Raw genomic sequence first — 13339 nt, forward strand, 5'->3', positions numbered from 1 at the left:
TGAATGCACAGATTGATAAACCTAGATCTCTGGACAATCCAGAGACTCTGTGGGCAATCTGTGCATGCGGCGTTCGGGAGTACAGTAGGTGCGGAAAAGTTACTATAGCTTGGCTCAGAATGAGATTGGTCTCTCCGTGTTCAGGAGACTCAGGTGTATAAAGTCTATTGGATCATGTCTCCAGCACCCCCACAGCCGTAGCTACAACCACTTAATTTCAAGGCTCTAATCCACATTCATACATTTTCTCTCCCCCGCTCTCTCTCCCATCATTTCAGAATACCGGAAGTGTCGAGGTGGTCTATAGGGCGCCGTGACGTCCCCTTCAACGCGACAGACACACACACATATGGAAGCTAGTTATTAAACCAGTGCCTTATTAGCTAATGTACGCTAGCCGCAATGCTAATGGTTATAATGGGAAATCCCAGTCACATTAGCAAATAAGCTAACAAAATCAGCAATCTTTTTGTGAGACTAAACTCTTTGTTCTTGGTGGTAAATCGTGTTGCTGTTAGTTTTGTTTCATCAATAAATGAGGCAGAATACACTGTGAATGTGTTCTTTTTTTGTTTATTGCACTTTGTTCTCGCTGCAAACAAATAATGAATGCTAATGTTTAGTATGCGCAACGCTATTTAAAGATGTCGGGTTTGTGTTTTTGTGCAGGATGCCCCCGTGTAGCGCAATGATGACGTAGTGATGATTCTCTCTTCTGACCAATGACTTTTTGGCTTGGAACCTCGACAAAGCAGGTACTAAAAAAAGTACCAGGTACCATCCGCAGATTTCGGCAATGGAAAACGGAAAAGGCAGAGTAGAGTCGAGTCGAGTAGGTACCACGCAGTAGAAAAGCGCCTTACTGTATGTACATTGGATTAATATAAATCCGTATGACCAGGCATTGTATGATCATAGGCCTAACCTTGTATTTTTTATAATAAATGCCATGGGTATGTACTGTAGTACCAAATCCCAAAAGCAATGACTTCTGATTAGCTACTTGCTAAGCTATCCTGGTGTGGGTATTCTCATGCTGACAAGTTGACGTCACACAGCCAGACACGTTACAGAGTGAGAGTATGGGCTGCGGGCTGTCCCCAGGACAAACACAGAGGGGATCGGTGCAAGCGGAGAGGGGATTGCGTGCGGCTCACTGATACCAATTACTCTCTGGAAATAACAGGCAGGCAAACAAAATAAATGAGACCATCAGTCTAGTTTTGGATCTACAGTGAGTGGTGGTGGTTCCAAGTTTCTTTATTAGTTGTCATACAAAAATACAGAATACTTTTATATAAAATGCTAAAATACAGAATACTTTTATATAAAATGCTTCTTTCTGTTTTGCTCCAGAGATTGTGCTAGATAAAAATAGATAACTATAAAATAAGTATAATAAGTATAAAATAGAAGTCAAGTACGTAGACAAAAGTGTTCAACTTGACTTCTATTTTATACTTATTATACTTATTGTATACTTATCTATTTTTATCTAGCACAATCAGATCAAATGGTGGTGGTGGTGGTGGTGGTGGTGGACGAGTGATGCTGAAGTTCTAACCCGCCAGAGTTCCATCTTTGTTCGCTGCATTTGAATGCTAGCAGGCATAAGTAGGACGTGTGGTAGAGTCCTAACAAGTGAACTTGTTAAGCTGTGTGGGGGTGGTGTGAGACACTGGTTAATACGGCTGTGGCAACGCAGGCTCCGAGAAAGTCAATATTTCACAGCTCACCCCGTATTTCCATTCTAATCTACTGTATGCAAAAGTGATGCAACTTTTGAAAATATCAAATGGTGAATTTCTGTACTGTAGCTGTGCCATGAATGGCGCCCTGTGTGCGTGCGTGCACATGTGTACTCTTTGCGTATGTGCATCTGTATGTTTACCCCTGTGCATATTTATGCATGTACCCTTTGCATGTTTGAGTGTGTATATGCCTGTATGTGTGTGCCCGTGCGTATGTACATATCTGAGTGTGTGTGTGTCTCTGGTTGTTTGTGTGTATGCACCCGTGTAGGTGTGTAGAGAGAGAGAGAGAGAGAGAGAGAGAGAGAGAGAGAGAGAGAGAGAGAGAGAGAGAGAGAGAGAGAGAGAGAGAGAGAGAGAGAGAGAGAGAGAGAGAGAGAGAGAGAGAGAGAGAGAGGAGAGAGAGGAGAGATATAGAGATAGAGATATAGCGATATAGAGATATAGAGATATAGAGATATAGAGATATAGAGAGAGAGAGAGATAGAGATAGATACTTTATTAATCCCCTTGGGGAAATGCAGGTATCCAGTAACAGCTCAGGCAGTTAACAGACAATAGAGCAATAAAAAAGGACAACCAATACAACAAACAAACAAACAAACAAACATGTACATGTGTGTGTGTGTGTGTGTGTGTGTTTGTTTGTATGTATGTGCGTGCACCATGTACATCTATGTATGTGTGTGTGTGTGTGTGTGTGTGTGTGTGTGTGTGTGTGTACTGTATGTACATGCACATCTGTGTGTGTATGTGGTTGTGTGTGTGTGTGTACATCCTCCTGCCTGTGTGGTGTGTAGTGGTGTGTAGTGGTGTTTGAGAGCTGGTACCTGACAGACGTCAGAGCGGATGCCGGTCTTCCAGAAGCCCTGGCTGCTGAGCTCCACAGTCACCTCGCGGCGCATGCTGTTCTTCTGACGGATCTTCTGAAGAGCTTCCTGCCAAAACAGCCAGCCAGTCAATTATTGATCCGCTAGAGCACAGCCCACGGGGACAGCTCCCCGTCTTCGCACCCCCACCCTCCCCCTCTTTCTTCCCCATGCCCTCCCACTTTCACTCTCGCTACAGGTATCGGAGCACATGCAACAAACTGAAAAGCCCCATGGCACGACAGGCAGACAGACGCACTAACGGAGGAAAGCAGAGCAGTGACAGCTCTGCTGGTCCCGGCTAATTGAGGCATTGCAATGGCTCAGCATGGCTGTGGGCGTTCGTAGCTGCGGTGGTGGTGGTGGGGAGGGTCGCACAGGGTTAGGAATTACCAGGGGCTTGAGGTAAAAATGCCCTCGAAAGGGCATCATATTGTATGCCATGACAGTTTCATTAGATTTTTTTCCCCTTCGTGTCACAAACATATCTGGAGGCATTAACAATAAATCATCAAACATAGTACAATTCTAAATGATAAACTAGATAGAAATAGAATACTACAATTAATTGAACTGATAAGTCAAAGACGTGGTTTATTAATCCTGCGTGACCAAACACAGACAAGTCCCTCCCACCATCTGAGCGTCAGCTATGTCTGCTGCTGCGGAGGAAGACCGCTAACAGGACCGAGCGTATTTTTGTTAAAAAAACGAACTAAACTAAAATGTAAAGCGGAGCACAGTGGAGTCCTGGAGACCGGACTAGGTTTGGGCTCGAGGCCGATGGTGATCGGATCGTCTGTCGTAACGCTCGCCGTGAGACCGTGGCAGAGCCGCAGTCACTGCAGACGTGTAAAAAAAAAAAAAAACGCAGCCACAGACTGGCACATGGTTAAGTGTTGACGATGTTTAATAAAAATGTTCATCATTACATTTCAGTGTTCCCGAATTGCACAAGAAAAAAAAGGAAAAAAAAGCACATGTGGAAAAGAAAGGTTCATTTGGAACCTTGAGGCCGGGTAGGTAACGGCTGGAACACAGGCTTCAATCACAGGCATCGTGCGTCCCGGCACCAGCCGGCCCATTAGGACCACAAGAGCCTGCAGCTAGTGCTACAGCTCCAGCAGCAGCAATCGTTACAAGCCGGGGTTGTACACACATACGTCACGCACACACAACACACAGGGGACACACGCAACACACACAACACACAGGGAACACACGCAACACACAGGGAACACACGCAACACACAGGGAACACACGCAACACACAGGGAACACACACAACACACAGGGAACACACGCATCATGTCGGCCCTGCGGCTAACAATTGGCAACACAACAAGGGGGGAGGTCTTCGGCTGAGACAAGAGGGTCCCACAAATAATAACCCAGGTGGGGCGCATATTGGCACAATGCGCTTTCTAACCGTACGCGCGTCTGCCGAGGTGCCGCGTCTCCGAGTTAGCCCGCGATCCGCCTGAAATGGAACGCCAGGATTTTTTTACTTGCAGAGGAAATGAGAACAACAAAGGCATGAATAAATAATGCCATCTTACTTTGAACTGTGCATCAAAGTCAACTCTCAAAGACGCACACACACACACGCGCGCGCGCACGTGCACAAACACAATTATTCCATGGACACCCAGCTTTTATGTGTGAGAGGCAATGGAAATGATATGCAGATATTGTGCAGCGCTATCACCAAGGAGGAAGTGGAACAAGTAGCCTTGTTAACTTCTGTAGTGTGGTAGTGAACGTGTTAACCCTTTGTAGTGTGGTAGTGAAAGGGTTAAGGGGGGCATGCTGTGTCAGACGACCTTCTTGCCATTCAGTGGCATTTGGCAGATTGTAACGGCATTGTTAATTATGTAAAGCTTGACGCCGCTGCCAAAGTGTGTTTTTAATTCATCCATTTCCGCTGCTTTCTCGAGATGAAGACATTCTAAGCGCTCTCCTGAAGGACTCAATTAGGCTAGCAAAGTGTGACATGCAGGAGTACTATTCAAATGAGACACCATCACATCAGACATGAGCATGTTGGCAAGCGACAGAAGGGAAATACCAAAACGGGATTTTTTCCTGCTTCGATTTGCATGGTTTTATTCCACTCTATAGTTATGTTGTCAAGTCTGTTGAGCGTTTTTGAAGCAACATTTTCCTTTCAGACATCAATACAGTGAATCAGAAATGCACATGTTGTTTTGATATACAGCTGAAAACAGCAGGCTTTGCTGCCATCCTAGCCACGCGACTGGTGTCCCGACCTCAAGACATGTTTCTTCTCCACTGCATTCTCTTCTCTTTTTGGTGAAGTGTCTCTTGAAAAAGGGGACCACCACCCACATGGGTAGGAGGGCCAGAGCGCGGTGCCAGCTGGGCCTCTCGCTGGGGGCGCGCAGCACTGGACTCCCGGGGCTCCTAGCGGGAGTATCAAAGAGACCACTGGAGAAGCAGATTGCTGGCATCAAGACCTCTAATAGGGCACTCTGTACAGACAGAAAACGCCTTGCCTATCAAAGGGAGCTCCTCCTGTTCACTTACCGCTCTGACCAAGAGGGAGTGCTTGGGAGTGCCCTCTCACACGGGCACACAGGGACATGGGCGCGCGCACACACACAGTGGTATTCCCTTGAGCCGAAAATAATAAGCGTGATGCTTCACTGCCACAGCGGTGAACACACAGTAACATATCTAAAGCACATGGTAGCGTATGACGGGCCCTGTGTGTGTGTGTGTGTGTGTGTGTGTGTGTGTGTGTGTGTGTGTGTGTGTGCATGCACTAATTGCTCCTGTGCAGGTTGACAGGAGGAATGTCGGGGCCTGTTTGCCAGAGAGCTTCTCCAAGCTACCTGGGAAATGAGCTAATTGAGCCCTGAGATCTCCTACATTAGTGCTTCTCTACATTAGAGAAGACAAGAGAGGACAGTAGATGAGAACAGTGAAGAGAAGAGTAGAGAAGAGAAGAAGCTGTTTCCATCCAATTGTCAAGCTAATTTGAAGCAATCCTTTGAAATGTCAGAAAAAAAGTAGAATGCAAATTGGGCAGGTTATTTTGTGTCAGCTCATATTAAGTCATATTTCTTGTTTTCCAAAGCAAGATGAAGACGTGCACAAATAATCCGATGCACAAACCAAAGTGTCTCATAGGGATGACTGGGAGATATTTTCTGTACGAAGTTATTATTTCATAAAGGTATGAGGCCATGAGTAATAGGATAGGGCGAATATATGACATCCCTGTGCCTGTGGTTAATGTGGTTACTCCCAAAAGACTAAATATTATGACAACATTATAATGACTATGTTCAATTTTCTGTGTGGTGTTTCAATAGCCCCTGGTCTCCCCTGTATGAGAACATCCACAGCTGCTTCTCCCAACCCCCACCCACTCCAATCGCTGAAACAGGAACCTCATCTTTCACTCCCCTTACAAATGCTGAAGTTCTGACACTGGTGATGTCAAACCGTCCCACTACATGCCAGCTGGACCAGATACCCACCCCACTGCTCCAGACCATAGCACCAGACATCCTCACATCTCTGACTGCAACTCAAATAGAAGTTGGCTATTCTCGGCCCTTGCTCCACAATGGTGGAACAAACTTTCCACCACAGTTAGGACAGCCGAAACCCGACCAATCTGTCTCAGTCAACTAAAAACACACTTCTTCAATCAATATCTCAAATGAAGGAGAAAAAATATATACTGTCTTCTACTATCATGCACTTTTCCACTAAATAATATTCCTTGCCTATATTACTACGGGATATCTCTCCTTGGTCTGGGAGAAACCAGGTGGCTCCAGTCAGGGTAGGTCAAGCTGGCAAGAGAAAACCACCACCACTATACTCAATAAGCTGCAGACTTTCACCAACCGGTGCCTCAGACGCCTCCTGGGAATATACTGGCCCAACACCATCTCTAACACCAACCTGTGGGAACTCACCAAACAGGACACAATAGAAATTCAAATCCGGAGGAGGAAGTGGAGGTCACACACTCAGAAGAAAGAAATCAATCACAAAGCGGGCGCTGACATGGAACCCACAGGGCAGGAGGAAGAGAGGCAGACCGAAAGCTACCTGGAGAAGAACCGCAGAACAGGAGATGAAGAAAGAAGGGCTGTCCTGGCAAGATCTGGAGCGGAGGGCACAAGAGCGGAGAGGATGGAGGAGCTTCGTCGACGGCCTATGTTCCTTTGGAAATTTAAAGGCCTAAGTAAGTAAGTAAGTATATTACTATCTACTATACTAATACTGTATCATACAGTATTCGTATAGTAGATAGTAATATGTCTCTACTACTATGCTCTCAACACAGTAGTGTCCAAGTTTCAACACTGTTTGATGAAGTTGTACCCTTCCTGCTGACTTGTCATACAGATGTCGGGGGTGGCTCCCACCTCTCTAAGGCCCCATCCACACGAGCGCTGGTTTTAATATAACCATGATTGTATGTGCGCAGTTGCACTGTTCGGCCACACACAACCGGGGATTTGCTACACTGCAACCGCGGTCTTTAAAACCAGTGGCCAGGGTGAAGTTTTGCAGTTTTGCAGTTGCGTGTGGGCATAGCAACCGAGGTTATTCCCAGTGTTTACAGCAGAGCTGTCGCAATTATTTCCCATGTTCACGGCAGACCGCGGGGTAGAGAGATTATAGCAGAGCCAGCTACACCAGTGTTTACAGCAGAGCTGTCCCAAGTAGCGTTATATGAAAATGATTGTAACAAACTTTTGTTCAAAACGTATCGTCTGTGTTGAAGAGTGTTGTGATCGACTGATGTCTTGTCGCATTCGTGACCTGACGCTTGTTATAAGGAACCCAGTCCAGACTGCATCCCCTTAACAATTGTTTGTATTGAGCCGTATTGTATTGTACCCATTCTGCAATCTGTTAAATAACGTTTACATCCATTTCATATCGGTAACGTTACCACATTACGTTAGCATTTAAGCTATATACTATACATGGATATAGCCATTCACATTAGCATGTAGCTAACAACACCGGCGGTCTTTTGTGAGACTAAACTATCCGCTCTTGGTGGTAAATTGTGTTGCTGATGGTTTTGTTTCATCAACAAAATGAGAGGCAGAACACACAGTGAATGTATCCGTTTGTTTATTGCAGTTTCTTTCTTTGCTGAAAATATATGTTCCGTTGGCAAAATGATCAATAGGGTCCAGCTGTGTTTCTAAAGTAACAGGAAGTTTAGTGAGCGTTCAGCCTTTTCTGATTGGTTGAAATGGCCTTCATGTCTGAACAACATCGCCGCCTACTGTTTTGGCATTGTACTACATGTAAAGGTTGCTGGTGCCGTGGGTACGCAGTTATACACGGTTGTTCACCTGTGTTCACCTGTGTGGATGGAGTTTTATTTTTTTCTACTTCGGTCATATTAAATCCAAACGCTCGTGTGGACAGGGCCTAAGGCGGCGGTTACACCTTTCGTTTCATTTTCGTTTCATTGTCATATGCGTTTCGCCACGACGTGGCAGCCTCGAGTCACACTTTCGTTTTTGTCACCTGAGCACACTGATGTAGTACACTGCCAAAGCAGTAGGTGGCAAACATGAAGGCAATTTCAACCAATCAGAACTTGAATGTGCCAATACACTTCCTGGAAGCTCCAGCAAAGAAAATGTCAACAAGGCAGTCGCCTATGCCGCGCCACCATCTTGCCTATTTACTCAATGCAGCAATTATTTTTCAGCAAAGCCTAATAAAAGTGCAATAAACAAAACGGATACATTCACTGTGTGTTCTGCCTGTCATTTGTTGATGAAACAAAACTAACATCAACACAAGTGACCACCAAGCATCGGCGTATTTAGACCACTATCACTAGGGCACGTGCCCTACTGATGATCATCTGTGCCCCACTGATTAATTTTTTTTTTTTTTTTTTTACAAATGTTTTTTTATTTTCCCTTTTTTAACATGATCAAATGATCATTTAACATGATCAAATAATTATTATAATATTTTTTACTTCGCTTTGAAATATTATAGTGAAATATTTTGCACTGCATTTATCTTGTTGAAATCCTCCAACAGGCTCTTTTTTGTAAGTTGACTGGTTTGCACACCAATAATACAGTGCAATAATAGAATAGTAGAATAGATAGTAAAATTATGCAATAGAATGGCCAGAGTAAAATAGTGCTACAGTACAATCAACAGCAGGGTGTATTAGAAGGCTATGGTGAAGAGGTACGTTTTTAGCTTATTTCTGAAAATATTAAGAGATCTAGCTTCCCTAATGTCCATAGGTAGTGTGTTCCATAACTTTGGTGCATAGTTAGCAAAGGCTGCATCCCTGATTTTCTTTAGACTGTGGCTTGGAACCTTCAATAGACCAGTAGTAGATGATCACAATGTTTATACTTTGTATATAATGAGGAGGACCTTGAAATCAATTCTAAATGTTACCAGAAGCCAGTGTAGGTTACTTACTTGTAACTTCGGGTTTGATCCAAGGAGTAAGTTGCCCCATATTGCTCTGTAACATTTCTCTTTTTGTTATAGGACCGACTAGTAGGATTTCAGTTTTGCCCTCATTTAATTTTAGGAAGTTGTTCGTCATCCATTTGTTTATTGCTAAGAGACAGGCGGAAATGGAGTTTATAGCTGTGTGATCATTTGGTTCAGCGGAGATGTACAATTGTGTGTCATCTGCGTAACTATGGAAACATACATTGAGCTTTCTAATGATGTCTCCTCAATGTTCAATGTTCAATGCAATGTTCAATGCAAGTAAAGCACTTTAAACTTTAAGTATGACTAAATGTTTTCTTGACTATATATATAGTAACTGTTCCAAAATGCATAGATTTCTATGTATTTTAGGGGTTTGGGTGGCTAGCTCTTTTTAATAAAAATGTCAGATTGTTTTATTTATTTCATAGATTTCTATGCATTTCAGGAGTTTGGGGGGCTGGCTCCCCAAAATAATTAAATAACATAACCCTAACCTAACCCTAAAACCGAAATAAAGTAAAAAAAAAATAGTTACAAAATCCACCCATTTTCGTCCACAAACCGGCCAAAACCGGCCATAGATTTTGGTGGCCTTCTGTGCCCTACTGAAGTGCTGGGTCTAGATAAGCCCCTGCCACCAAGAGCGGATAGTTTAGTCTAAAAAAAGATCGGTAGCATTGTTAGCTGCATGCTAACGTCAATGGAGTATGCCATTATAACAGTATAGCATTGTGGCTAGAAGCTAACGTTAGCTCACGCTAGTTAGCCAGCACCAAATTGATGATATCGGGAGCTATCAGTAGTTAGATAACATTAGAGACAACGCTGTGTGTATTAAACAAAGGTGAATAGATGACTGGGCCATTTTGTTTAATGCTTGTTAAGTTGAAAGAGGAGCTCTGAGCTAACAGGGTCTGAATCCTGATAGCTAATGTTAGCCAGCTGCTCATGCAATCGGTAATGCTAGCAGAATGAATGGATGTAAACTTTATTTAACATATTGCATAATGGGTACAATACAATACGGCTCAATACAAACAATTGTTAAGGGAATGCAGACTGTTGTAGCTTGGACTGGGGTCCTTATAACAATAACTTGACAACACATGGTAGCTGCAGCTATTTGGGACATAGCTCCGTGTCCCAAACACACACACACCCACACACTGTTGTCACCGGAAGGGCACGCAGATGGTATCTACTGCGCATGGGCGTTTTCGCAACAACGGCTCCGTGCAGACTACACGGCTGTTGTCGGCGCGTTTTTTAGGGGTTCTCCAAAACGCAAACACAATTTAGCGTTTCAGCCGTATCCGCCAAAAAACGCCAAAAAACGCATTTCTGTGTAATAGGGACATCAAACGTATTCAAAAACGTATAAAAACGAGTACAAAAACACTGTGTCTAACCCCTGCCTAAAACAAGCCAGTCACCTTGATAATAATAAAAAAAATAAACCTGAACTCCACCGTCTCAGATAACACCTTTCTCTCTAAATCACTTGAATGTGCCAACGTTGTGCCGTATCCAACCAGCTCACTGATTATCTGTTACAGAACGACCTTGTGGACCCAAATCAGTCAGGCTTCAAGGCCGGTCACTCGATAGAGATAGCCCTCATAGCAGTCACTGAGGCTATTCAGTCTTCACTTTAGAAAAAGCAAAAGGCCTCTCCTCTGTCCAGATTCTCCAGAACCCGTCGGCAGCTTTTGACATAGTCAACCATCCAATCCTCCTCACATCCCTTGCAAGAATGAGAGTTGTAGGTTCTGCACTGGCATGGTTGTCGTCCTACCTCGACGACCACTCCTATCAAGTATCATGGAGAGGCACCTTATCGGACCACCACCCCCTACAGACGGATGTCCCTTAGGGCTCTGCCCTTGAACCCCTCCTCTTCTCTCTACACAAAATACGTGGGTAACACCATCATTTATCATGCCTTCTCATACCACTGCTATGCGGATGACACTCAACTCGTCCTCTCCTTTCCTCCCTCAGATACCCATGTCTCTGAATGGATCTCAGCCTGCCTGTCTGAATTGTCTGCCTGGACGAGGACCAACCACCTCAAACTGAACCTGAGCAAAATGGACCCACTAATTGACCTTTCAATCACAGTGGAAAACGTACAGTAGCCACCCCCGACTGTCAATAACCGAGGTGTTGGCCTTGAGAACCGGCTGGATGTTGCTCTGCTCACATTGTCTCAACAACCAGAACGTGCAGATTCTTCCTGAGCAATGTCAGAAGGATGCGCCCTTTCCTGACAAAAGAAACCACAAACTCCTCCTGCAATCAACAGTCTAACCTTGACTATTAAAATGCACTGCTAGCTGGTTTACCAGCTCGCTCCACCAAGGTGATTCAACTCATACAGAATGCAACGGCCTGCTGGTTTTCTACCAGCCTACCAAAGTCAGCACACGTCACCCCACGTCTCAGAGTGCTGCACTGGCTTTCCATCGCCGCACAAATCCACTTCAAGGTTCTTGAAATGGCATTATATGCAACAAGAGTAATGGCACACTCATATTCCCGGTCAATGGTCTCTAACGACACACCCTCAAGATCCCTACGCTCTGAATCTACTGTGTCGGAACACACAATACTGCTTACTGTGGACAACAGGAGCGCATTTGACAATTCTGAAGAAGTCGTAGTGGAGATCATTTACAGACAGCCTTTTGCTGCATAATTTTAGAAGGTTTAATTGTTATGCAATCAGTCATCTGAGATTACATTTTCCACGTCATCATTTGTTCGACAAATGCGTTTCCAAATAGCCTATTTAGCTATACTAAGGAAGTTTTATCAAATTGTGCAGTTTCTAATAAAGAAAGAAAGAAAGAAAGAAAGAAAGAAAGAAAGAAAGAAAGAAAGAAAGAAAGAAAGAAAGAAAGAAAGAAAGAAAGAAAGAAAGAAAGAAAGAAAGAAAGAAAGAAAGAAAGAAAGAAAGAAAGAAAGAAAGAAAGAAAGAAAGAAAGAAAGAAAGAAAGAAAGAAAGAAAAAAAGAAAAGAAAAGAAAGGATAGAGAGAGCAGGAGCAGAGGGAGCAGGATTATGTCTCAAGCACATCCAAAGACTTTAAGATACAGAAGGTTTGGTATCTGGCATATAGAGGTTACAACAATGCCTTTAGAAGAGATACTGAGAACACAGAGATACAGAGACGCAGGTATCAAAGGCAAAGAGGATATTGGTAGATAAAATAATCTAGAAGAAGAAAGTAAGTTCCGAGTTAAAATCTCTTGAAAGAGTTGAAGGAGCTTGTCGGCTACGGACTGAGGAGAGACACAAGGACAACTGGCGGTCGGGTTCCAGCAGTAGCATTAAAATCACAATGCACAGCGGGAATAATAGTCTGCTTTGGAATCAATGGCTGAGAAGTGTTATTCCTGCTAAATGCACTTACTGGTTCCTGGCTATATATGTACCGCTATGCTTTGCTCACTTCATATCACATCCGGGCAAGATGAGTCTGGTCTCTTTTGAAAGGAAACATTCTGAATGTTCATCCACAACAATCACTCTGAGTTTTTTGTAAGTTAAGTTAAATTAAGTTTTTTTTTTACTTCCATTTGAATTATCTTCAAACAAGAGGCCTCTTACATGTTCCAGCTGATAGGTATGCCCTGGAAAACACAATGGGTCCACCTAAAGCCTTATCTAGTACAGGTACAAAGTTGATAACAATACCACAGAAAATGAGTGTTTTACACAACCTTTTCTAATGGTATGTCTATGCGTCTTTCCAATATGGCCATTTGGAGTCTATAACTCTTGAACGCTTCAACGTACAGTCAAAATATTGGGCTCTAATGAAAGGTTACACATAGAGCTATCTTCAGATTCTATCAGATTCACTCTCAATATTACTGAAACAGAGTAAGTGAAGCATAAACGCATCCCATTGACAAACAAAAAACAGGCCCCTCCCCCTTCGAGCCCCAAACTAACAAAATAAATATTTACTATGTGAAGAATAATCTCAGAACAAATCATTTGAAATACATGGCTTTTGAGTCATATATCCCCGTTTGCAGAATTTCATTAGCTACAAAAGTGGCTAATCATTTTCACCGGTCAGACGTGATTGGACCGATTACCGGAAGGTGAAACAGGAGGTGGACACTTTTTCAGAAGGACGCTCGTTGGTTTCGTCTTATTCCCGGAGATTGCAAGCATTGTTGTTTGTCCAACTTCTTTGCTTGTCCAACTTCTCAAAAGT

At 43.6% G+C, this 13339-nt stretch overlaps 1 protein-coding gene across 1 annotated transcript in view; it reads right to left on the minus strand.

Annotated features, from left to right (window-relative positions):
* The window catches only part of drosha (drosha ribonuclease III), a 247470-nt gene that overhangs the window by 168043 nt on the left and 66088 nt on the right, over window positions 1-13339 (minus strand). The window contains exon 16 of the mRNA XM_084326516.1: window positions 2582-2689. Within this exon, the coding sequence (XP_084182642.1) occupies window positions 2582-2689 (108 nt within the window). The remainder of the gene's footprint in view (window positions 1-2581; window positions 2690-13339) is intronic.

The sequence above is a fragment of the Notolepis coatsorum genome (assembly GCF_963971535.1).
Source record: "Notolepis coatsorum genome assembly, chromosome: 12".
NCBI classification, from domain to species: Eukaryota; Metazoa; Chordata; class Actinopteri; order Aulopiformes; family Paralepididae; genus Notolepis; species Notolepis coatsorum.